The sequence below is a fragment of the Myodes glareolus genome, chromosome 15 (assembly GCF_982192425.1).
Source record: "Myodes glareolus chromosome 15, mMyoGla1.1, whole genome shotgun sequence".
NCBI classification, from domain to species: domain Eukaryota; kingdom Metazoa; phylum Chordata; class Mammalia; order Rodentia; family Cricetidae; genus Myodes; species Myodes glareolus.
Window position 1 is genome coordinate 51,559,618 of NC_142040.1, and position 26,821 is coordinate 51,586,438.

Below are 26,821 nucleotides of genomic sequence, written 5' to 3' on the forward strand. Positions count from 1 at the left end.
TTAGAAACAACATTTCTTTGTCAAGCACAGAGGGAGCCCGAAACAAAATCACAGTAGTTATTTCTTGTGTGCTGTGTTGAAAAACAAATATCTTTTCTTTTTTTTTCTTACTGCAAATATCTAGGTATAAGATTAAACAATGCACATTTCCTCCCCTTCTCCCCCCACTTAGGGCACTCAAAAGCTCACCCAATCTTCACTTCAAAACCATTCATATGCCAAGGAAAAAACATTCAAATCTGTTCTGAAATTTCCTAACGCCACTTCAGATCCAAGTAAGAATCATTTCATTCGTAAAGCATTTAACTTCACTGTCTCCTGTTGTTTTTACATGTATAGGTGTTTTGCATGCATGTATGTCGGTACACCATATGTGTGCCTGTTGCCCAAAAAAGGCCAGAAGAGGGCATCAGATCCTCTGAGAATAGAGTTACAGCAACCATCTTGTAGGTGCTGAGAACCAAAGTTGGGTCCTCTGAAACACTCTTAGCCACTGAGCTAGCTCTCCAGCCTCTTGCCTCCTTTTACTTTAATGACATTTACTTAATATCCAGACAATTTTAAAAGCTTTTAAATACTTTTAAAATTGTTTTGGCAAGGGTTAAAACAAATAATTAGGTTATAACATAAACTTTGAAATTATTGACTTAATACTTTGGAAGAGTAAATTAGGTGATTTTAACCCATTCAAACAGTTTGGCCTTTAAACCATAAGGTAAAAATATGTACTAACAAGGTTAGAACACAACCTTCATGACAGAGGAAACAGGGTCTCACACATTTTTCCTCCTGTTTTCTCTTTGGAACAGACTCTGTTAAAAATCTATCCCTAATTGAATCAGCTACTGCCTTTTCTTCTAAACCATCACAAAAATGCTTGCTTGAGAAAATTGATGTCATAACAGGAGAAGAAATGGAACATAATGTGTTAAAGGTTTGTATGCTATGCATTACTTTTTCTAGTATTATATAGACTAAAGTCAACATCAGCATAGACATCTTCGAAAATAGCTAGAAATAGAGTTTCAGAAAGACTTAAGTTGTTTGAATAAAAACTATTTGTGGCTTGTAAAATTTCATTGTTAAACCAAGGCAATGTTAATCTTAAATTCTCTCTCTCTCTCTCTCTCTCTCTCTCTCTCTCTGTGTGTGTGTGTGTGTGTGCGTGTGTGTGTGTGTGTGTGTGTGTGTGTGTGTGTGAGAGAGAGAGAGAGAGAGAGAGAGAGAGAAGGTTTACAATCACCCATTCTGTTCTGGAAGAAGAAAAAGGCAATGAGCCTAAGTTTAGGATCCTCTTGCTCTAGCTTCCCGCGCTCTGGGGCTTGTATACATGGTGTTCTAGGATTCTGTCTTAAAATAACTTCAGACATCTACTTTCTACTTCCCATGTCTGCTCTCACAACCAGTGCCATTACTATGATCAACTCTATTAATCCTGAAAGGTGACTTGATTCCAGTTTAAGATAAAAAGCTTTTCTGTTATTACTGTTGTTTACTAAAGTGTAGACTTTTGCATAAATCAAGAACTTCACAGATGGATGCTGTATCTGATTGGGGCTGTGGTGTCAGGGACTCTCTGTGGCCTCCATGTTGTTAAAAGGCACCAGTCCTCCCCGGTCATGCTTCATCTTCTCCCACACTCTGTCCACTCCCCCTCATTTCCACTATGACCTAAGGATACTTTTACTCCAAATAAGTGCATCTCAAGGTTTAATTCTGGCCTAACTGAAGTAACTGTTAGAGGTCAGTCCCTGGCACACTGCATTTTCATTTGAATATGCAAGATGACGTCTTATGCACGAGAGTATTTGATAACTGGCAACCATTAAATTGCCACAAGGGTCCCTGTCTTATCATGTCATAGCTCTCCATGTCCGTGTGCTGGGCTCGAAATATTTTAGCATGCAAATCCATGATTCATTTCTTTCAAATAATATTATGTGGCCAAGATAAGATCAAATTTAATGCAGAAATTGGCGTATAGACACATAAGAAAGCAGCAAGTATACATGGTATCCTATAGTTTTAGAAAAAGATGAAAGCATATTTGTGTTGGTATGTATACCTATAACATCTCTGAAAGATATGTGAAATACAAGAGTTACAGGAGTGGAAGATGGAGAGCAAGGACTGGGAATTCTTTTCATTTCACGCCATGATGTTAGTTTTATATTTTTCCAGTTTGAACTATTCAGAGATTGCACACTCTTGAAAGTTAAATAAATCTCAAGTTGTAGTTCTTTAATCATCAACAAAGATGAAATAAGAAGACAAGTCAGATACAAAAGCATTAGGGCACAAGAAATAATTTAATCTGAAAAAAATTTAATATATCTGACATTTTAAACAATTGTCATTTAGATCAACTGCAAGATCTTTGTATTCACCAGAATAACACAATCCTGGACTGAAAGAGGCCGAGGAATCCTGAGGCTGAACGACATAGCAAGCGGCGACTGTGGGACACTACAGTCAAGACTAAGTAAGAAACAATGCTGGAAGGAAAATGGGTAAAGTCTCTCATGAAGATTCTCACTGCTTTCTGCAGATGCATTGCCAAACACACCAATAAATCTGATGATGGAAAACGATTTCTAATGTACTCTCGGAGCTTCCCATTTCAGCAAAGTTCACCTATCAGACAGCATGGGTTCAAATTTTTCCTCCACCACCTGACTAGCAACCCCAAAGAAATGGCTTGGCCATATGAATTCAAATTGTGAACAACTGTAGTCTGTGGGCTTTTCAGTGTTTGTGAGAATTTACTGAGATACTATAACTCAAGTCTTTTGAGCAGCTGTGAAAATCTAATGAGATTCTGTGTGGAAAGCACCTGTGTCAAAGCTAAGCCCACACCTGAACAGTGGTATCATCAGCATCAGAAGGGGTATAAGGCAAATAGCTTTGTAATGTTCAAAGTTTGGGGGAAAGAAATACTTGACACATAATGTATCCTTGGCATCCAAACACGGTGTGGAGCTGGGATGAGGGGTCAGCTTCTGAGGAAACAATTGTAACTGTTGCGTCCTGCAGCAAAAGGGTGATCAGGAGCTGGGGAAAGATTTCAGATGTTTGGCATCCAAAAGGGCACACTGGCCTTTGTTTAGAGGCCCAAACCGCATATGAGCAAGGATAGAGGACTGGTGTGGTGAATTATCTTGCCAGACAGTTCGTAGAAGTCAATGTTTTGAAGAAAATTACACATAGAATCTGGACCAGGGCATAGGAGGATTTGTTGAATTTCAAATGTCAAGCTCAAAAGCTGGAAAGGAATAGAATTCAGAACAAAAGACCAAGAACAAGGTTTTCAACTTTGTAATGGATAAACAGGTTGCTAAATAATGCAACCAGGGGTACTGATTGTTCTCTACTCGGGTTTACTTCTGCTGTTCGCCAGGAAAAACAATTAAGACCAAAATTTCCAAATACCTTAATTGTTGTTGTTATTATGTGGGTAATATGGGCTCACCACAGAAAGCAGCAAATAAGTCAACCAAAGAATAGATAAAATGTGTCAAGGTCTATCCTCTAGATACAGTGTTTACAGAACACATTCTGTGAATGTCCTTCTCTGTACACTTCTATGCAGACTGCAGTTTATGGTTCATGGTGCTATACTGATCCGGCATTTTCTACACAGTATTCCATGATTGTCTTTCCACATGAGAAGCTTTCTTCAGTACCGTTAGCGGATTTTCAGTATTCTCTTTAATGGCTGAGCTGTAATGGATCTGATTCAACATTTAGAACACTTAAACATTTGCTTCTGATTTTTTTCATTGTAAATGTTTCTTAGATAATCTTCATGTCACCAGGTCTTCAAAGAAGCCTTTTAAATTTAATAATTTAAAAATTCTACAAAAATAGAATTCTAATACTGAAATTAGAGTAAGTAAATACACAAACTTTCTCTAATATAAGGTCCAATTTTAAAACCGAGTTATAATCTAGCTAAATTACCACTCACTAGTGAAAACACAGCTTGAAAGACAACTACAGGATTAGTCTTTTCCTTAAAAGATTTTTCTTCCAGGTTAAGGCATTATGAACTCTAACGTGACTTGTTCATCTTCTTGTCATAGTCATGCGCAACCAAGGTAACCTGAGGCTGGTCCTCAACAGCAGACTCTGGACCCAGATGAAGATTCAGAGAGCAAATCACAGAAATCTGCGAATGACTGCGACCGATTTAGAAGACGATGGTATAAAAATATTCTTAATTCAGGTAAGTTACTGATTTCAGTTCTGAGGGCGTCATCCTACTAATACAATAATTAGCCTCTTGCAATTTCTAATTCATTTTTGCATCATGTTAAAATAATCTGCACAGTTCAGCTAAGCCCTTGTGTGAAAAAAATAATCTGCATGGTTGGCAAAGAAATCTGTCACCCATTATGATTATTGACAGTTTAATATGGCCTAACATCTATTCAAATTGACACCAAAGTCAATATCAATCAGTTGGTCCTCATTCTAAGACATTGGATGTTACCACCTAGCATTTCCTTTCCAACTGAAATTATGTCAATATGCGCATGAGTTCCCAGTGTTTACATGGTCACAGTGGCTCCTAGGAGGTCAGCAGAGTCTTAACCTGCCACTGGTGCCGTTACCCAGATAGAGGAGGCTTTGTGGTCACAGCAAAGCGTCCAGTGAGAAATGGAAAAGCACAAGACCAGCATGTCACAACCAGTCCAGTAACAAATTCCAGTGCCAGACATGAGAAAATCTCCAGGGTAACGCAGGGAAGCACTGCTGTTCCCTGCAGCAGGAATGCCTGACCTCAAATACAAGACACAGATCCAAGAGAGCTGCCAAGAACACAGCTTTCTTCCTGCCACCCCCCAACCTTCTATCCCCAACTGAGTTTTCCCCATAGCCTGAGACTTGGAAGATTTGAAAAATAGGAGAAGCCAAATGATATGGAAGTAGATAATAATATAAGTGGATAGACTTCCACTAAAAAAAGAAGAAAAAACAGTATGTGACAAAACCCCAAATTTTATTAACTTAAAGTGCTTCATCAGGTATACGTGACTTAGGTAGTAAAGTGTTAGGAAAAGTTCAATCAGCAGCAATACAAAAAACCAAACAAACAAAAAAGTAAGATGCTAAAATGATTAAGTCCTCTTTGTCATTTAAGGACGTAATATCCCATCCCACTGGTTTTCGTTGGGTAGAGCATGGTGGAGAAACTGAGGTTGCCTCTCTTCACCATTACCAAAGCTTGAGCCATGCTGGTTTTTAAACTATGGCACATTCTCAAGAGACAAACAAAGGAAATACAATAAAGATCATCTGTTGTGAACGCTATCAACATTTCAGTCTTACACTAATAGGTTAAGCATCTTTGATTTAAAAATTTGAAATCCAAAATGTTCCCAACTCCAGTTTTGGAGCTTCAACATGGAAATTTGAGCAATCTTGTGTGACAGGTCCCAGTCAGCACACAGGCACACAAACACATTGAAGAAAATTCCCTATAGGCTGTGTGGACAAGGTGTAGATGAACCCTAAATAAATTCTATGATTAGATTTGGGGTCTATCCACAAAATATCTTAGTATGTATCTGTAGATATTACAAAATCAGGAGAAACTAAATGTGTACACATCCATATATATGTGCACACTGTACAATTGTATGACCTCCAAATTTCTTAGGTTTCATTAAACTGACTTACATGCAAAATGAAGGCAAAAATAATATACTTTATAAAACTGCTGAGATTAAAATGAAATGATGCACATTACCTTTTCTTAGTGTGAATGAGTGTTTTAATGCTGTAACTAGACACGTCCCTTTATTTTTCTCGGCAACAGTTTTCTCCTTTGTAAAAGGAAGAGGGATGAGTATGTCTGGACCAGTTGTTTTTGTTTTACAGCTAATGCTACACCAGTTTTAAGCTACTGCTGCCATCATCGTTATATTAATGACAACCAAAATTAGCTCCGAGACGTTTTGAGAAGTACGATGTCTGAAAATGTCACCATTCCTCCGGAGCTTTGCTTCCCACAAAGCTGCGTGGGTTGGAGGGTGGGGTAATGGAGTGATGAGAAGAAGCAGCAGGCCCTTTCCTCTGAGCATGAGCAGAGAGGAACCATCTTAAAGGTCTCACTTCAAAGAGAATTCTTAAATTACAAAACTGCATTTGCTCCACTTAAAATGTATGGATTGAGCTCTCACAACAGTACTCACTTTGGGATACAATCTGGCGTAAAATGAATCAGCTTTACTTTTTAACATGTTGGGCTCTGGGCATTTATGTACCTTCCAGATTTATGTAATACAATTCTGTCCTTTAGAAACAGCGAGAGATAAAAAGAGATGTAAACATAGCTACATTATCCATTTCTCACAAAGGCTAGTGCCAAAGACATAGGCTATCTGTACGCAGCGATCCATCACCGCCTCGTTGCCCTCCGAAGCCTCAGGAAGCACGCTGACAGCGATCCTGCTGAAAGCCAACCGGATACAGTTCTCCAGCAGTTCAGCTGTGACGAGGACGAGGAGGACTTCGTACAAGTCACTAAAAATGGATCAGGTAAATAACTCTTGTTAGGTCAGAAGCCCAAAAGCATCATTGTGAGCATAGTCCAGTCTTGGGTTGCTTTAAGTGAGTGGTGGTTGGGGCCTGGCTGTTTGTATCCAGGAGAAGGTTGGAAAAATCTGTTATCTCCGAGGGGCCTTCAAGTTGGCAATCTTGTGACAGCTGCAGGTCATTTGCCTATAAATTCCAAAAAAGACTTTGCTCACAATTTAAAGTATGACATTGCTACCTTGAAAGTAACCATAACTCACGCTCATTTTCTCACGGTTCAGCCTTTTATTGGCTACAGCTAGAGGCAACAGAAATGTATGCAATGGGGATGCAAGTAAATCTAGTTTTAAGTCCTGAAAATCGTATTTATTCCTCCTTTGGAATTTGATTGCTGAGAGAAACACCTAAAAGGCCTAAGTATTATCTGCAAGGTCCTCCTCTGACTAGGGCAAGAATGACTACACTTTAAAACTGGATCCCAATTCACAAATGAACCGAGGCTGAACAGAATTAGCAGCAAGATGATTTTTAGATTTTACTGTTTGTCCTGAAGTGTGGATTTAAATGTAGCACCCTGATACCACTATTGATACCACTGATACCACTATTGGTGGGGCAGAGTGCCCAAAACCTAGTAAGCACTGCTGTGTTCTGTGGACGTAGCTATTCTAACAGAGCCATCCAGTCATTTTCAGTGCCGGCTTCATTCACTCCAACTCTGTCTCTAGGGACCTGGCAATGGAAATGGTCATGTGAGGAACATTTGCAACTTTCAATCATTCGAAAATCTTAAAGGTTCCCTAATTATACATAATTTTAAAAATGATCAAAGAACATATAAAACAGAATGAAAGACTTTTCTTAATTATTAAAATTATAATTAAGAGGAAAATTCTACCGTGTGTTCAGATTAGCTTGTTTGATTCAGTATATGAGTATGATTTTCTACTTTAAACAAATCTATTGAACAAAAGGTTTATGATTCTCCACATTAAATGAAATAAATAAGTACATTATCTTTCATATTACAATGTTTATATTGTCCACAATAAAATGGATTCTACTAGAAAATGTCAATACGAAATAGAGATGAAATGGCAAAATTTAACTAATGAGACACAGTTTGAAACTTTTACTTTAGGATAGGGCTGATTGGTATGCAACCATGTGATTATTAAATAAATGGAGATAAATAAATAAATAACTGTCAATCACAGGACCCTCCTTCTGCTATTGTTCCCCTTCTTCAGGAGCTATTGCAAACTATGCTAAAATGTTATGGAAACTATAAAATGCCTGTTTGGATTTTGTTGCCCATGAATTAAATAACATTTGTCAGAAAATGTCACTTTTAAAATTATTAGTCACATTGTTGGTAAGATGGCTCAGCAGGAAAAACATGTGTCACTCAAACCTGACAACCTGAATTTGAGCCGCAGAGCCCATGTAAAGGTGGAAGGAGAGAACCAACGTCACAGAGTTATCCTCTGCCTCCATACACATGCCTTAGCACACGTGTGCGCCCCATGTCCCTCCCTTTCTCCCTCCCTCCCTTCCTCTCTCCCTCCCTCTCTATGTCTCTCTCTCTCTCTCTCTCTCTCTCTCTCTCTCTCTCACACACACACACACACACACATACACACACACACACACACACACACTAATGATGATAAACTCAAAAGCTGCAAAAGAAGAGTACACATGAGCTAAAATCAACCACACTTGAAATAGGTGGGAATGAAAATTATTAGCAATATTTTCTGACATTATTTAAACATATATTTTTATCTTTCATTTCTTTATCACTAAGCTACTTATGTTTATCTGCATTTGATATTAAGTCTAAATACGACATCACGTAATGAAATATTTTACGTTCGCCACAGGCCCTTCAAGGTGGAACTACAGACAGTCAGTCGTCTGTTCATAGCGCTCTCCTGTTCCCAGCGCTCTCCTGTTCCCAGTGCTCTCCTGTCCCCAGCGCTCTCCTGTTCCCAGCGCTCTCCTGTCCCCAGGACAGCTACAGAAACTGTCACGCTCCTGACATGCCAGACTGCCCTAACCGAGGAGATGCTGCACATACCTTGAGGAGGTTTTTTTTTTTTTAAATTAAAGAAACACAATTTCTTGTAATTAAAAGTTTTATGTTTTACATTTTGAATATTGTGGACAGAATTTAAGAAATGAACTTCAGAAGATAAAAATTCATCCTAATCTAGAATAGGATTTAATAACTAATTTGGATAACTCATCATGTTGATGAATATAATAATTAAAAGTATAAATTGATACCTTGATAAGTATCTAACTAAAGTATTTATTTTAGTCATGCATTGTCTGGCTTTAGAAAAAAATACTTTACTAAATTTACAGTCATATCTTTAAAAGTATTATAGCTGCAAGGCATTTTATTAAATCATGTTTATCTCCCGAGAAATATCTATTCTCACTCACATGCTCAGTTTCCTAATACATATATTCAGGGAGAAATTCTCTTACAAAAATGTCTGCTCATGGACTTGTATCCATTGCATCTTATGTATCTGACTCACAGTCAGTACACAACTGTTGGAGAATAATGGAACAAAATGTAATATATTATCATGTGTCAAAAAATACAAAAGCTAAATATTAATGTTCTTTATTTATGTGATTGTCATTAATATAGTCTCGCAGTGTGTAGCTATGTAGAAACCCTTTTATAACAAATGTATCATATAAAGTCAAATGACTATCTCAAATTCTACCATTATGGTATAGTGATTTCAATATTTTTCAGAAGATGTTTTTATGCACTTTTGATATTTCAGAGACATTTTATGAAGCAAACATGAAAATCAGTCTCAGTACTTAGGGCCATATTTTATTTTATTGGTGGCCCTAAACAGTTCCATCCCAGGATAAAGATTCAGGATCCTAAACGGTTTCTGAATGTGATCTGAACCCTCACGTACATACTTGTAATGAGGTATGACTGCACAAACCGCTACACTGAGGTAACAGTTCTTTGCAAGCATATATCTGAATAGATATTTTAAAAGTTAACATTTCTTAATTGCCTTTGTAACAACAAAAGCATCCGCATGTACATATTTATCAACCAAACCTCAGCTCAAATCACAGTTTAGCATACTGCAGCCGAACAAGCTCTTAAGAGTAGGATTTGATTAATATGTTCAGAAGAAGAGAAAAGGGACACTGAAGAGAGAGAGGCAGTTCCATGAAAAGAAGTAAATTTAGATAATTAAGATTATTTCTCCTCTATCATCATTTATAAAAGCAACTCTGGTGCAGAACACACTCAGTGGATAATTCCTACTAGGAACATAATAGAGTCAGGGAGGCACTTGAAAGCACTGGTTCACCTATAAGACCTTAGCTTTTTGGGAACATTGCAATTATAGGATAATTGTTGAAGCAAGCGGAAAACAGAGGCTCCTTTATCTCTTGGCATGTTTCTCCTTGTTCCTATACTGGAATGGAAATGAAACAACATTTTGTCTGTGTGCCAACTATTTTACTATAAGTTGAATCAACTCTGATTTTCTCTGGTCTTCTGTAGAGATAGCAAAGGAGAAACAATCTTACTTGTGGCCTATACAGAAATGTCAGGAGACCCCCACGTAGGTTAGAATGTCAGCAAGGCAGGGACAGTGAAAACTTCTGGATCACGAAACAGTGACAAAGAGCAGAAACATGAGATATCATGCAACATTTCTTCATCTTGATTAAAAGAAAAATCTAGCCTTCCTCTCCCTTTTCTTGTTTTTGTTTTTGTTTTTTTCTACAAACTTTATCTCCTTCCAATAAGAGGTAACCAATTATACAATAATATCAATTTTCTTAAGTTATTCAGACAGGTGATTGCTAATCCTACATTCTGGATTTTCAGACCAGCTATTTTTATCAAAAACTTCTAATTTTATGTTGAATTAAGATATTTTAAGATCATCTAAACATTCTCTTTCAATAGTATTTACTCCAATTGTTTAGCTTCGTTATGACTCATTAAAATGTTTTCTGTTACCAAATCTTATTTTACATCCTTTATGACTTACTTTTTGTTGGTATGATAAAGCATCCAAATCAAGGGGACTTACAGAAGAAAGAGTTTATTTGGGCCTACAGTTCCAAAGGGAGAGTCCACAATGGTGGGGGAGCATTAACGCAGGGAGCCAGAGCAGGCAGTTGAGAGATCGCTTCTCTATCCACCAGGAGAAAGCAGAGCGAATCAGAAATGGGACCAGGCTAACCAGTCTCAAGGCCGAACCCCAGTGATGTACTTCCTCAAGGTTCTCTAATCTATCCACATGTTACCAACCAGAGACCAAGTGTTCAAATACTCAAACCTATTGGGGACATTAATCAATCAAACCACCACATCATCCGTTATTACCAAAGCAAGGTACCCTTCATTCCCAGTGAAAAATATCTACTCAAGTACAGGACTATATCAATGTTCTAAAGAGGGGTATGGAGCTTTTACAGAGGCACACATGCGTGAGTGCTGTGGAGACTGGAAAGAGTACATTTTAAGATACCTGGAAATCTCTAAGCTGAAGATATCAGTGAAACACGGCACTTTCATAAAATGTTAGGAACAGTAATATTTGCTTAAGACGTGGCTATCATGTACTTGCTTGGATCACTCGTTAGAAAACCACAGCTGGGCCTGAGAGCACACACCTTTAATCCCAGTACTTGGGAGGCAGAGCAGGCAGATCTCTGTGAGTTTAAGGCCAGCCTGGTCTACAGAGCAAGTTCCAGGACAGCCAGGATTGTATACAGAGAACCCAAAACCAAACCAAACCAAACCAAAAAAAAAAAAAAAAAAAAGGAACGAAAACCACACCAGCTTTGCCATACTAAACCACTGGGATTAGAGTTTGCAATTCAGTGACTTTAAAATTTTCTTCTTGTCTGAAAGGTGTGAAACAGATATCCTGTCCCATGAATACCAGGAGTTTTGTATCAGATCATAACTCCCATTTATACTCTACTATACTGATTGCTTTTTTTTTAAAAAAATCAGACTTGAAGTTATCAAATTGAAATATAAGAACACATTAGAACTTCTAAGAAAGTATTTGTGAACTGTAGTAATGGTAGAACCATGGAAATGATTGATGAGTGGTTTAGCCTAATAAGGTCTTGATAGCTTGATCATCTTCTAACTAGAACTTCTTAATTTCTTCCAATCTAGGGGATAAAAACCATTCTACTCTGATCTCGATTTGTATCTTTCTGATTTTTAATATGGCTGAACATCTCTTAAGGGGTTTATGTGCTGCAAGTGTTTCTTTTGAGAAAATTTTAAGGATTTTGCAAAGCTAAGTATGCCTGTCCTTCTGCTGTTTTCTAATATGTAGAGCATAAAAGCCCAGGCCCTTAGCATGGATGTAGCTCTTTCCTCTGTCCCTGGCTGTAGTATTGTCTCCCAGTGTGGTCTACTGCTCACAATTCACTGGAAATTCAGAATAGCTGCTTCACTGGGTCTCTACACATTTGTTTGATATTTCTTCTGTAGAATTCCTTTCTAATTTGGGGGGTGGTTCAAGACAGGGCTTTTCTGTAGTTTTGGGGCTGTTCTGGAACTTGCCCTATAGACCAGGTTGGCCTCAAACTCACATAGATCTGCCTCTCTGCTTCCTGAGTGATGAGATTAAAGGAATGCACGACTACCACCTGGCTCCTTTCTCATTCTTGATGACACTAATGTTTCCTTTTGTTTTTAGAGCAGGGTTTCTTTGTAGCTGTGGAGCCTGTCCAGGATCTAGCTCTTGTAGGCTGGCCTCGAACTTACAGAGATCCGCCTGCCTCTACCTCCCAAGTGCTGGAATTAAAGGCATGTGCCACCACCATCTGGCAGACACTAATGTTTTATTTTTTTAAAGATTTATTTATTTATTATGTATACAACATTCTGCCTCCATGTATGTCCACACGCCCAAAGAGGGCACCAGATCTTATGACAGCTGGTTGTGAGCCACCATGTGGTTGCTGGGAATTGAACTCAGGACCTTTGGAAGAGCAGCCAGTGCTCTTAACCACTGAGCCATCTCTCCAACCCGACACTAATGTTTTAATGTGTGTTAGTTCAAGACATTTCCCGGATATCTTCCCTACCTCTTAAGCTGAATTGAAATCTGCTCCTCTGATTTCTTAGAAACACTCTGTAGAATTCTACTATTGTACAACTTTAGGGTCCCAAAGAACAAAGACCCTTTATTATTTGATTTCCGGCACCTGGTAGAATGTTCTATTCAAATATAATTTAGTGTTCACTAATAGGTGTTGCATATTTGAACTGAAGAGACATCCTATAGTAAGCTACAAATAAAGATCTGAAGTTAGGGAGAATGATATGGGCTTAAGACACTGGTAATAGCTGAAGTCATTTAAGACAAAGGAGGCTAACATTTGCAGGGTTTAATTTACAGTGGACATAGGGTTAGACGTTTATTCATTTATGGACAATGTTACGAGGCAGCTACTGTTTTATAAATGAAGAAAGAGGCTCAGAAAGGTTAAGCAATCAGTCCAAGGTTCACAAAGCAAATACACACTAAAGTTGGGACTTGAATCAGTATTTGAAGGCCCAGACTCTTCATTACACAACAGTGGATGAATTCACCACGAAGAATGGAGCCGGGGAGCAAGGGAGAGAAAGAACGCTTTAAGAGTCAATGGTAGGAGCTACATCTCAGAGATGGGTTTAGGAAGAACCCAAGAGAGAGAAATGAGAGGTCACTGTCTTGCTCAGAGTCAACAGCCAAATATTCCAGAAAGAATTGAGCCAATTCAGTGCTTCACATAACCAAGGGATTTAAGAATTAAATGCTAACTTCGGGGTTCCCGTCTGGTCATTTGGTAACTTTGGAAATAAGAGTAGTGAAGAAAACATAGGGAGAAGACAAAAGGTTGGTGGTTCCCACAATGATGGATTAGAAACATAAACCAACTACGTGCCCACCCCCTGTTCCTCACCAAAAAAAGAAAAAAAGAAGAAGAAGTTGGCAGCGTGAGTGTGTGGATGACTGATTAACAGGTTATTCTGTCCAGGATCTGTATGTAAAAGGGTGATAGGGGACAGGGAGACAACTGGGGCTTAGAAGGTTCTCTCATTCTTTCAAGTTTTTAATGTCATAGACATGGCTATGTTTAAGAACTTGAGTGGAATATCCAGCAGGGAGAGAGAATTCAAGATACCTCTGAGAGGATGTTTTAATGAAGCAATGCTTTGGGGGAGACAGAAGAAAGCATCCAAAGCAAGGTTTGACGAGGATATCCCATTGAGTTGTTTCTGGCTGGAAAGTAGGAGTCAACGCTGTAATTTTCTGGTTAGAGGTAATAGATCTGACATTACAGAGGCTCCTGAGACTCATAAATATGAAAGAGCGTGCCTGGAATCCAGAAGCCACTTCCTGGGGGTGCCAGAGCTGCAAAGCAAAGAGCGCAACAGCAAGGACGTCAGAGGCAGGTGCCGCATTACTAGGCTGTGCACTGTCCTAGAACTTTTTCTGCAGAGTAACTTTCCCTTCTATTCGCAGTATTCTTAGACCAGCCTAGATTTCTATGGTTGTGTAACTGTCCTCACAGACTGACAGTTTCCCTTGCTCTGACTTTCAAGACTACCCAACATTCCAAAGCCAGATCAATAATCATCAAACACTGTTTTGAGCTTGCTTCATTGTGGGCAAAGAATAAAGGGCAAAGTGCGAGCGAACATTTCAAACCTTCAGTCTGGCCCTACCCGATTTTTCCAATCTTTATCTTCGGTCTACAGGGACACACACCACTAGGCAAGACTCCTTCCCTCATTATCCTCCACGTTTCTCACTGACAGCACCGTCTCTCTAGACGGGTGCTCTTTGGCGATCAGAAGGACGAGCTTAGATCTCTGAGCTCGTGTTAATGCTCTATGATCCTTCTCGCTATCTGTCATTCCTCTCTAATAAAGGGCTCGGCAGTTTCATTTGGCATTAGGCCCTGCAAACTTGGCCGCTTTGGACAAGGTCAGTGTCCTCAGCTCTTACCGCAGCTATCCAGCAGACACTGGTTAACTTTCACCCAAGTCAAGCACGGGGCCAGAAAGCTAGGCCATAATGAAAGCAGCATCGAGGTGAAGATGCTCTAGGACCTCGCTTTCCCGCCAGGCACTCAAAACTCCGCCAGCACCCCCTAGGCCGCCTTAGACCGGTTCCAGCTGGATTTCCTCAGGCAGCTCAAACGCCAAATAGAATTCCTGCCCTGTCCCAGCCACAGCCAATCCCTGCAGCATCTCGGGCTCCCAAACCTCCCCGAACTCTGATTGGCTGACGGCGGCGGCCTGGGGGCGGGCACAGAGAGGACTGGAAGGTGGAGAGGGAGGTGGAGCCGGGCCGAGAGGCCAATGCGCAGGCGCAGGAAGAAAACGGATAAACAAACAAATAAAACCCACCACCCGTAGGCCAGCCCCGTTCCCCGCCCCCCTTCCCCCCCCCCCTCTGGTCGTCTCGGGGGCTCCCCGCCCGCGCCGGCGTCTGGGCACGTCTGCCCCCCTAGTGGCGCTTTCCACGCACGTCTCCGCACTTAACCTCTGCGCGCCCGGCGTGGTGCTGGCGGCAGGGAGTGCGAGTCTGCAGCCGCAGCCCCGCGGACCATGACTTGCTACCGGGGCTTCCTGCTGGGCAGCTGCCGGCGCGTGGCGGGTGGCCGGGCGGCTCTGCGGGGCTCGGGCGCGGACGGCCGGCGGCACCTGGGGCACGGGCAGCCGCGCGAGCTGGCGGGCCGCGGTAGCCGCGCCGACGGCGGCTTCCGCCCCTCGCGGGTGGTGGTGGTGGCGAAAACCACCCGCTACGAGTTCGAGCAGCAGCGGTACCGCTACGCGGAGCTCTCGGAGGAGGACCTGAAGCAGCTGGTGGGTCCTGGAGGGGATCGGCCGGTACCGGGGGTAGGGAGGTGAGGGGTACGGCTGAGCTCCGCGGGACACGGGACACCCGCAAAGCCCGACGGCCTCCCTCCGATTGCTTGCTCCCCCCAACCCCCTCGAGCGTGGGAGATTGGCGTCCCGAGCCTTCTTTGGAGAGGCCCCTGGTACCGGGACTTGAGAAGCCACGTGTGCCCTCGCCCCGGCCTCGGTAGTACAGACTCTGCACAGACTCCGATCGCTGGAAAGTGGACCGGTGGCCTGACGGTTGTTCGCCTTGGGGACCTCTCCCCAAGCCGCCCGGAGAGAAAACATTCCCGTGTGCGGCTGCTGGTGGCAGAGAGAGGGTCATGGTGCCACGGACACACCCCCTTGACTCCCGAGGACCGAGGCCTGACCAGGGCAAACCCTGCTGGAATTGTAGTCGCCGGTCCAGGGTATCTGGCCGCTTCAAAAGCGCCTGGGACAGCGAGGCAGGAAAGTTGACCTGAGATGTGTTTTCACGTAGGAAGGTCAGATAAGGGACAAGGGAACAGGATGGATAATGGGTGAAAGGAAGGGTCTGTGTCTCAGAAGTACAGTGACTCCGCGATACACATATTTGGTATATTTACTAATAGCCTTGCCAGTTGTGCAAAACCAGGCGCGTGTGTATGTGTGTGAGAGGGGTTGAACCCAGAGTTTGAGCTTCCCCAGTTTTGAAAATTTTGATTTTGTGCTACACAGCAACTTTAGGGAAATCGGCTGTTAGCAGTTTATCTAGATTCTAGGTAAATGTTCTAGATTCTAGAAAAACTCCCATTGAACATCTGTAATTGTTGATTCCAGGCACCTGAAGGCTTTAGAATTAGTTGTATATAACCATTTTCCAATTACGTACAAGAATAGGTAGGCTGCCTATTCTTAAAACCTGGTGATACTTTGTGATATCATTTTTTGGGAGAGGTGGGAGAAACCCATTGTAAGTCTTTGCTTAACTGTGGCATCTTGTCAGTCTTGTTTGATTGGCAAGCTGAAGGGTCACTTGGTAGAAGTCAGTGTGCAAATATCTTTTCCCTTTCGCCCAAGTGTTGGAAGTGTTCATAGAAAACATCCACAGTGGTAGAGAAGATCGGCAGTTTGGCCGGGGTCGATGGTGTAGTGGAGTGAAATGAACGCAGTGAGGTGGGGGTTTGCTGGCCAGATGAAAGTGTGCTGTTTCTATTTTGGGAAAAAAGAGGTGTGTCCTTTTGGTTATCCGCCCAACTTTGCAAGGTTCACCTTTTAGAAATTGTGAAATAATCTTGTATGCTTAGGCTCACACAACTTCATCTAAGACTCTCTGGGCTTACAATGGTACACTCAGGAAACAAGGAAACAAAATGAGTTGGTGCTCTTCAGGTCTACACAGCACAGGTGGGATGTTGCCGGGAGCTCTAGGTGCTCCCTGGTTCTGTGTAAGCGACTCCCTTTGCATTTTTTGTTTTCCTGAGCGAAATGAAGCATTTGTACTGCAATGTTAGCTTTCAAAAGTTCATTCACCTGGGGCTGAAGAGCTCCCAAGCCCTTTCCTAAGGAGCTAGCATTTTGAAATGATTTCAAGGACTCGGGAAAACAGGTGATATCTGAATTGAGAATAACACTTGTATTTCTGAACCAGATTACTACTAATAAAGCCTCTTAAAATGTAGGGGTAATCGGTGTCTTTAAAAACTCAGACTCCTTCTTTGAGTGGAGATATCTCCTAATTATCTCCTAATTAATATTTGTTCGTCATTGGGTGATGCTGTTAGATTAAGGCAGCTTTAAAGTGTGACTGCTGGGCTCCGCAGCAGAGGTTTGTGATCACCAAGTGAAGGAGGCAGAATAAGGTTTTTGTTTTCTTTGGGTTTTTTTTTTTCCTGCAATTTTATTGGATTTCTCCCTTACTGATATAGAAGTTGGTTTTGCATTGATGCCAAGGTGTATTTGGAGTGAGATTGCATTAGGTGTAGCCTGGATAAGAACAGCGGAGGAGCACCAGGCTGTGTGGAGTTCTTCTGCCGTGGTATTCTGTAGAAGGTAGGAGCAGAAAGAACTTCACGTCATTTGTTACATTGTTGGGGTAAAGCCCAGCTAGAACTAAAGTGACCAGCTGCTTGTTTCGTGCTGTTGGTGCTGTGGCCGCTGTGTCACATCATGGTAACATGATTTTGTATGAAAGCATTCTCTTATGTTGGTTTTTATGTTTTTGTGCAAAATAGGTCTCGATTTAGGGTACTTGTTAAAATGCACATAGTAGATGTTGACCAGATTGTCCTTGTAGCTTTCTGTCCTGAAGCCTCTGGTTTTCTGACTTTGCAGAAAGGCACAGAGTTACGTGAGGTATCTTTTTAATTGATGAAGCCTGTGCAAGCATAGGATTATATCCTTCGGCTTGGGGCAAAGGTTTGTCTTTCAGTTGCTCTTCCTGGTGGCGTTGCATTATTTCAATCTTGCCTTTCCTCCCATTGGCTGATTAGTGACTTAGCTTGGGAATGGAAGACTGGAAGCCTTTTAGTTAAGGATTTAGCTTCCAAGTCTCATGATATTGCAAAGGCATAAAACCACTATCACAGTCTATTTGTGCCATAGATCTGAAGCTGGTGGCAGAGGCGGAGCTTTAATAACCAGACACCTTGTCCATCACACGTTAGACTTCAGATGAAACAAAACAGACTTGGGAAGGATGTTCTTTCCCAGAACATACTTTGTCAGCCAACGAAAAGGCTTTATTTAAAATACTTGATTGTACAAATCAGATAAGAAATGAGCAGTTTTCACTTGGCTTCTCCCATTCTGTTGTGGTTCAGAGGAACCATTTTTAGATATAATAGGATAAAATAAGTTTATTTAATGACACGTCTATTAGGTTAAGTTGTTTCTGTTTATTGTCTGATTCTTAGGTAGAGATATAATGCCTTGCTTTTGTTTCCATTTGTTTGAAAAAAAAGAAAAAATAAAGATGGGTGGCTTAGGTTGTAGTTAAGTGCTAGGCAGATAATTCTTTTCTACATATATGCAGCCGGCCGTGTAAGTAGTTAGCACATTAAAGAACGTGATCTGGGGTGCTGCCAGGGCCTTCTAACTGAACCTTGTTGCTGTTAGATCTTCCAGCCACAGGCGCCAGAGCCGGCTATCTAAGGGTGAACATCTGGCCGCTTGGCTTCTCTGCTTGTCAGTATGCAGAGGCTTCATCACCCAGGGAGCCTAGCAGAGTACAGATTCCAGAACCTTCCCTTTCATGGTTCTGATTCAACGTAGAGAATTCCTACACTTTGCTTCTCTGACCCATATGCCTAAAATTACTATGTATGAATCCCAGAGATCTACAGTTTTTTTTTTTTTTTGGCCAGTTTCCTGTGTTTCCCAGGTGGTTCCCAGATTATACTTTGAGAAACACAGTGTTTCAGTAATCTCTTCATAGACGGGGACTCCTGGCTGTCTCTTGGATTTACTGCTTATTATTTCTAGAACTTCACATTTTGGCATTCTTAAGCCATTTTAATTCTCATTAGCTGTGCTGATTTAATTTGGACTATTTATGGATCAGCAATACATTAAAACTGTTGAAAATGTAAAGCAATGGTGTGTAATCAGCCTTTCCTTCTCGTCATCTTTTATTCAGTTTTGGCCCCTGCAAATGACTCGTTTATCAGGTTTTTTGTGTTTCCTTTTGGAAATAATCTCTGTGTATGATGAGTAAGGATAGTGGGGTGCTTTTTCTTTTTGTAAAAAATTTATTTTGTGTATTTCACATCATGTATCTTGATCCCACCTATATTCCTTCTACTCCCATCTGCCCTCTGCCCCTAAAGCCCTCCCCAAATAAAACAAGATAAAATTTAAGGTAAAAAAGGAAAAAAAAACATTGTCGTGGAAGCCGTAGTGTAACACAGTCACACAGTATTTGTCCTTGCATGTTTACTTGCAGACATTCATGGCAAAGAATCTTTGGTTGGGTTTGAGGCCTCTGGTGTCTGCTACACTATCAACACTGGGCTCTGGCTGGTGCTCTTCCTGGACATCCTGTTACCGCCCTGTTACCCTCCTACCAGGGTGAGCTCTCTAGCATTGCCCTGACTTGCAGCCGCGAGCAAGAGAGGGGGTCGGCTGTCCCACACCTACACTGTCAGGGCCAGCTCTGCTGTTGAGGTGTAGTGGCCACTCTCCCAAGTGCTGCAGCTGATGAGGGGCAGGGACAGCTCTTGGACTCTTGGGACCCCTGGGCCAGTACTCCCACTTGAGGCAGGATGTGGGGAGGCGTTTACCCCCACTCCATGCTACTAAATGATGGACAGATAAGTAATGGGGACAGCTCCACTTGCCTCAGGTGTCCATGGGTGAGATGATGGGTGAGGCGTGGGGGGGGGATCGCTCTCCTGACCGTGCCACCACATGACAGGTGAGTACTGGGACAGTTCTTCCACCTGCCGCAGGCCTTGTTGGGGGAATCTCTTTCCCGCCCATGGTGCCACATGACAGATGAGAAAATTCCACCACCACTGCCCCTCCCCGCCGTGCTCACAACTGTAGGGTTGGCTCTAGCACCCTTGTGCTGCCCAGGGGAGGTGCAGGGCCTGTTCTCCTGAACGTTGCTGCTGGTGGTGGACAGGGGCAGCTCTCCTGCTCGAATGACCTCGGGGCCAAATTTTTCACCTTCCTCAGATATTGATGGGGTGGGAGAGATTATCTGGGCCCTGCCCATGCTGCCACACGACAGATGAGTGAACAGAACAGCTCTCCCATGCTCACAACTTCAGGGCTGACCCACTCCTCCGCTAGCAGGGTCGGTTCTACTGTGTTGCCCAGATCAGTTGCAGGGTCCACTTTCCTGAGTGCTGCAGCTGATTGGGGGGAGGGTCAGCTCTCTTACCTATCACAGGTGGCAGGAAAAGGGGGGTACTTTTTCTATACTTTATCTCATTTTGCTCAATAATAATGTAAATTATTCTGTAGGGTTTTTTTTTCTTTTTAGCGTCAAATACACCTACTACATTCATGTATGTGTTCATATAAATGAGAATGAAGTTCTAGTATAAATACCCAAAAGTAGAGTGAATCAAAAAGCTCATGAAATCCTAATAGGTCTCTCACGTTTCTTCTCAGAGTGTTTGCAGATGATGGTTAACCTTCCTTGTTATCCCGACTGTGATTACAGTCACTGGGGATGCTCTCCTCTGAGCAGGGCTGTGAGGATGTTCTGAGTTGCTTAGCTGAGGAATGTGGATAGCGTCGTGCCATGACCTCATGTCCCAGACTGAATAAAAAGGGAAAAGTAGAAACTGAGAGAGCATCAGCGTTCATCTCTTACTGCTTCTCGGTGGTGGGCGCCAGAGTGGCCTGCATCCCTGCCAACCTCCCCCCAACAGTAGCCATCCCCTCCTTCCTTAAGTCACCTTTCGTTTTTTGTCACAGCAGTCAGAAGAACCACACACGATGTTTATCTCCCTTTTTATAAGTGGTTTATCAGAAGTTTGCATATTCGCTAACCTCACTAATCTTTATCTGTTGGTGTCATCACCTTTGCAGCCCAGTTTCTTTAATGTTTTTCTCTGTTCACCCTTTGATGTCAAGTTCAGACAGAATCTTTTCAGAAGTCCTTGATATTTGCTATGCTTTTGCCTACCAAGGTTGTGCTGAGTATTATGAAGACACAGAAAATGCCAGTCTGTGATGATTTCTTCTGCAGACGCAGCTATTTAGGGGAAGTGATTCTGATGTTCTTCAGAATGACGTTCAGTTTTCTACTTCCCGAGGCTGGTACCAGTTTTTTCCCCATCCCGGGCCTTATCACCATCTGGCAGTATTCCAAGTTAGTTGGTAAGGCAGAGATTGCCAACATGGGCTCTTAAAAGTAGGTTCAGGCTTCAAATTTTGAGAAACAAACTAAACAAAGAATGATTTTTGTTGTTTTGGCAGAAAAGGTTTTAAGTTCTGTGAAATGTAATTTGGAAAACAAAGGCCAAAAGTATATTATAAATATTTGCATTGGGGAAAAAAAAAAACAGACAAACAAACGGTGTACTTTCCTCTTTTCTTTTCCATCTTTGCCCTCTGGGCAGCTGCCAGGATTTGCAGCCTGCCTGCCCTGTGGGTTTTCTTTTAAACTGAAATAAGATTGTCCCTGAGCTTTCAAAAAGAGAAAGACTGAATGTGACAGTAGCTGAAATGGCCGTGTATTTTAGTTTTCGCTGTTAACGGTATTACCTGGGGCGGCATTGACTTGAAGTGTGTGGACAACCAAACCCTGATGATTGCTCTTCTGTGATTAATGGTGGGAAGGAAGTTGTGCATAGATGCAGGTGTTTGTTCACCGATGCATGCTGCTATTGTAACCAGAGACGTTCAAGTTGGCTTCATTTCACTCTTTCTAACATGTAACAGAAACACATAATTTCAAATACCAGCCACCGTAACAGTTATTTCATGCTCTAGAGATATTATACTATGTTTTTCCTTTATGATCAACCACTAGCTATTCATCGTGTAGCTAATTAGACCAACTTTTGCAGCACATTTGCATTGTCACCCAGCTGAAAGTTTTACACTTGGCGTGACATTGATTTGCCATTCCAAAGCAGGTTACTTTTCTTACTCTTCTTTTTAGATTAATTTATTATTTTATGTGCACCGGTGTTTTCCCTGCATGTATGTCTGTGTGAGGGTGCCACGTCCCTTGGAACTGGAGTTAGAGACAGTTGTGGGCTGCCATGTGGGTGCTCGGAACTGAACTCAGGTCCTCTAGAAGAGCAGCCAGTTCTCTTAACCACGGAGCCATCTCACCAGCCCCTGCAGGTTGCTTTTCTAGGATCACTGAGGTGAACTAAAAAGGTGTTAACACTGTGAAGTGGTAATTAGTTAATTTTACACTGCTGGCATCAAACCCAGGGCCTTGTGCCTGCTAGGTAGTGGTCTGCCATTAAGCTACATTCCCCAGCTACATGGAGTGGGGTTCGTTCCTTCTCCCCTCCCCTCCCCTCTCCTCCCCTCCCCCCTCCCCTCCCCTCTCCTCCTCTCCTCTTCTCGTAGTTGCTTTGAGGTAGCTCTAGTTCTTAAGTGCTTCCTCTTTCATGAAGCTTGTAAGTAATAGAGAATATAACATCAAAGTCTGTATTATAAACACTTGCCAGGGCTTCTGAGATGGCTCAGTGGGTAGAGCAAGACTGAGGATCCGAGTGTGACACTCAGGGCACACAGATGAAAGAAGAGAACGGACCTCCTCAAGTTTCCTCCAGCTCCACATCCAGGCCCAGGGCGAATGAAAGGGCAACCATTGTTTAAATAAAAACTTGCTAAGGTGTAATACAAGGTGTTATCAGCACCCAGAAAGTTTTTTTAGTTGACTTAATTTGTTTTCTCATTACCTATTTTTTATTTTCTGAGGTTATTATACTTAGTGGTATGGCACAGGTCTGGAGGTCTGTGGAAATTGAGAGAGGTGGTTCTCTCCTTCCGTCATGTGGGTCCAGGGTATCATCCTCAGGTTATCAGTCAGGCAGAGTCAGCTGCCTTCACCCTGAGCCATCCCACAAGCCTGACTAACTTTGTTAAGTAGTTGTTTACCAGGCAATGCACTGAACCGGGAACCAAAACTAGTTTCCAGTGAGTGGAGAAAATACATTTCATGGTATTCTAACTCTGTAGTCCATGAGCATATGGAAAAGGAGGAGGCTAATTAGGAAGGATAGAGGTAAAGGAGAGGAAAGAACCTTGAGTTTTTTTCTTTTTATTTTACAACCTTTAAATAAATTTTTTTTTGTGTGAAGTGTTTAGTGTTGTGATCTTCAATTAGGAAATATTTCAAGCTTGTAGTAAAGTTCATGGTAGCAAGATACAAATATGTGTGTATTTAACTATGTAGATGTAGCAGATACCATTTTTACATATTTGCTTCAGAACTTTTTAAATGGATGTACTCATGTATCTCCTGCACACATGAGGAGTCAGGCCAGAAGATAACCTTGGGGATTAACCTCAGGAAACACTTTGGAGCTCCCTCTCAGAGGAGGTCTCTCATTGGCTTGGAGCTCGCCATTAGGCTACACTGGATGGTGGTAAGCCCCAGGGGTCCTCAGTCTCTGCTTCCCAGCTTTGGGCTCCTAAGTGAGGACCAGCAGCTCTTTACTTAGGTACTTGGGAGTGAGTCAGGTCCTCATGTTAGTGTAGCAAGTACTTTCCCAAATGAGCTCTTCCTGCCCTGCTTTAGATTTGTTTTTTGTAAGAATGGTAACTATTAACAGTATAGCCCTATCCATCTAGCTAGTCTCTCCTACTCCCACCATTCCGAGGGTGATCTCTACTTGTGTGAAGGTGTTAGGCATATACATTATCATGCAGATGGTTTTATATTGATATGACTCTCTACCAAAATATATAAAATTTTATGCATGTTTAAAAGTTACAGCAATGATAGAGGCTTTAGAACATGTGCCTGGTCTTTACAAATTTGCATTTATTAACTGTTGTTTGGAAAAGTTATCTGTCTTGATACAAATGCATTCACTACGTAGTGTTTCTTTGTAATCGTCCTCTATCGGGATTATTACAGATTGTTTGCAGCTGTTCTATTTTACCTTTAAAATATTATTGTGTGTACGTGTGTGTGCATACATGGTTGTGGGTGGGTGCACGTGTCACAGTGTATGGGTGGGGGTCCGAGGACAACTTTGTGGAGTTGGTTCTCTCCCTCCACCTTTTCACGTGTTCCAGGGATGAACTCAGGTCACCAGGCTTGAGTGGCAGGTGTCTTTGCTTGTTTAACCGTCTTGCTAGACCCAGTTTTCATATTGTTAAGGACAGTTCTAACTAAAAGTAAGCTTTTCATAAGCATTGGATGAATTCCCCAATCTACAATTTATCACCAGCACTTAGCAAGCCTTCACGTTTTTTACCAATATGGTAAGAGTAAAATGATACTTTGTATTTTTAGGATGTTACTACATGTTGAAGGATGGAAGAGTTTGCATGGGTGAAGAGAACAAAGAATGAAGTTCATCTTTTAGCCAACAAAAACTGAAACTTTGTGATCCAGTCAGACACTTGACATTGTAACTTGTATTAATTGGAGTAAAATGCTGCAGGAAACAGTGTAACCCAATTTGATAGGATATTTTACTTTCTGTTTAATTGAAATGCTGGCTGTTCTCTCCGACTCTAATGTATAGCAAGGGCATGGTTGGTGCTCAACCATCGGTGTATTGAGGTCATGCAGGTAGGCTGGGCGAGACAGACGGCTGTTAACTGTATTCTAAGTTAGCACCCTCTGCTAATGCTTAGAATCCAGTCTGTCTTCCTAGGAATAGAGCGAGCCAGGGGTATGAGGTTTTGGTTGTGTTTGGGGACTAGGATGAAGGTGACTCTCAGGTCTTGATCAGGATCGAATGGGAGTTTATCAAACTTTCAAGGGATCAGTTCAGAGAATCCAGAGGCAATTTTTCCATTGTGCATGGCAGAGTCGATGCGGTCCAGACCTGAGGGTGGCAGTGTGGCAGTGACACGGTTTGGGAAAAGTGTGCTCAGCAGTGTGGAAGCTGGCTGGCTAGTGTGGAGATAGAGTGTGAGGGACCTGAGTGTGCTCAGCAGTGTGGAAGCTGGCTGGCTAGTGTGGAGATAGAGTGTGAGAGACCTGAGTGTGCACAGCAGTGTGGAAGCTGGCTGGCTAGTGTGGAGATACAGTGTGAGAGACCTGAGGGTGCTCAGCAGTGTGGAAGCTGGCTGGGTAGTATGGAGATAGTGTGAGAGACCTGAGGGTGGCAGCTGGGTTCGTTCAGGTACCTGAAGAATAATGCTTTCATTAATGGGTGCATGACTCCCAGAGTACACATGAAGGTGGGACCATGCAGCCTTAGATATCTTGGGCTGAGAACTAGGACTGGGTGGGGTGCTAAGGACGTTTGAAAAGTGGAGTCTATGAATCAAGAGCTGATGGGACAGGTTTCAGTCTCTGATGCATACTCGGGAGGCCAGGTCCTGGGGTTGACGATAACTCAGGAAATGTCGGGAGAGTTGAGGAGAGAGCTGAAGATAGAGCCTTGACAATACTAACCATAGGGAAGACACAAATAGAATGAACAAAATGAATACTGGCCAAGGCAGCTGGGCGGAACGGAAGGGAGATAAAGTCGATTGAATCCAGAATCGGTCCATTCCAGCCTAACAAGCCTTCCAGAGTTGGTGATTGTGGCCTGAGCCCGAGAGGCGAACGGTTGATTTTACAGCTGCTGAGAGGTGCACACCCACTTTTCAGGCAATTTTGAGTAATAGCAAGTCACCTAGTTAAGTGTGTAAAAGGATGATTGAATTGTGTCTAGTGAGTTTACTTAGCAAACTTCATTATCTTACAAGATTGTGTATTTTATATGTTAGAACACTGTATTGACCTTTCACGGAAATTAAAGAGTCCAAAATAATATCCTTACTTGGTAAAACAAGTTTTAAAAATTTGTAATTGTGATGGCTTTAATATAAGCCAAGTTAAAAAATTAGTAATAATGTAAAAATGCAGAAGGCCATTTGGAAAATTTCATAGTTGAAGCAGGTGTGCAATGTGGCAGAGCTGTTCTCAACTTTCATTCCTGTGTGTGCTGATGGCACAGTGGTAGAAGAGGTGTTGGGTTTTGTTGATTTTTGTAGGAGAACCTGTATCACTTATAATGAGATATTCTGTCTATAGATTTATTTATTTTTAGATTCTTCTACTTTTTCCAAGTTGAATAATCATTTTATTTATTTCTTTAATGGAAATAATGCATGCATTTTTTAAAAATAATATGATTCTGAATATGTAATATGGGACTTTGTAAAGTTGAGAATGTATTCTAAATTTTTAGCTTTTTAATTGTAGCCCTTTTACAGGAATACATTTGTACTTGATATTCTGATGAAGGTGAGGTTTTAGGTGTCTGAAGCCACATCATTTTCAGGGGTCTAGTTGTCCGTTTTACCACAGTTTGTGTTCTACAATAGTGTGAGTGCTATTTACATGGTTGTTCAGAATATTCTAGTTGATGTTTCAGAAGTGTTTGCTGCAATGTTTTGCCACTTATCTGCTTAATCTTTGTTAGTGAGCCCAGCTGTTTCACCAGCCACCCCACCAGCTTCCCCACCAGCTTCCCCACCAGCTTCCCCACCAGCTTCCCCACCAGCTGCCCCACCAGCTTCCCCACCAGCTACCCCACCAGCTACCCCACCAGGTAGTCCACCAGCTACCCCACCAGGTACCCCACCAGGTAGTCCACCAGCTAGTGTGTTAAAGTACTACAGCAGTTGCATTGTCTAGGTGAATGTTGACCCTAACATAGAGAGAGTGTTTACACAAGGAGAAATTTGAGATAAAGACATTTCTGCTCCATTGCTAATCTTTAGCTTAATTTC

General features: G+C 42.0%; 2 protein-coding genes and 1 long non-coding RNA gene across 16 annotated transcripts in view; 2 read left to right on the forward strand and 1 right to left on the reverse strand.

Annotated features, from left to right (window-relative positions):
* Ranbp3l (RAN binding protein 3 like) overlaps positions 1-10,571 on the forward strand; it is a 47,042-nt gene extending 36,471 nt beyond the window's left edge. For 10 of the 12 annotated variants that reach the window (XM_085676671.2, XM_085676665.2, XM_085676667.2 and 7 more), the window contains 6 exons: positions 173-275; positions 810-934; positions 2,362-2,482; positions 4,083-4,225; positions 6,363-6,543; positions 8,427-10,571. In XM_085676671.2, the coding sequence (XP_085532797.2) occupies positions 173-275; positions 810-934; positions 2,362-2,482; positions 4,083-4,225; positions 6,363-6,543; positions 8,427-8,470 (717 nt within the window). In that variant the 3' untranslated portion in view covers positions 8,471-10,571. The remainder of the gene's footprint in view (positions 1-172; positions 276-809; positions 935-2,361; positions 2,483-4,082; positions 4,226-6,362; positions 6,544-8,426) is intronic. The other 2 variants (XM_087896923.1, XM_087896924.1) reach the window with 2 other exon arrangements.
* On the reverse strand, positions 4,984-14,768 carry LOC125397007 (uncharacterized). Its single transcript, XR_007230966.2, has 2 exons — positions 14,577-14,768; positions 4,984-6,726 (listed from the first exon to the last, which is right to left on the reverse strand). It is a non-coding gene; the product is annotated as an uncharacterized LOC125397007 (long non-coding RNA).
* Positions 14,769-15,075: 307 nt separating this feature from the next.
* Nadk2 (NAD kinase 2, mitochondrial) overlaps positions 15,076-26,821 on the forward strand; it is a 42,033-nt gene continuing 30,287 nt past the window's right edge. The window contains exon 1 of one of the 3 annotated variants that reach the window (XM_085676661.2): positions 15,076-15,439. In XM_085676661.2, coding sequence (XP_085532787.1) covers positions 15,182-15,439 — 258 coding nt within the window. In that variant the 5' untranslated portion in view covers positions 15,076-15,181. The remainder of the gene's footprint in view (positions 15,440-26,821) is intronic. The other 2 variants (XM_085676659.2, XM_085676660.2) reach the window with 2 other exon arrangements.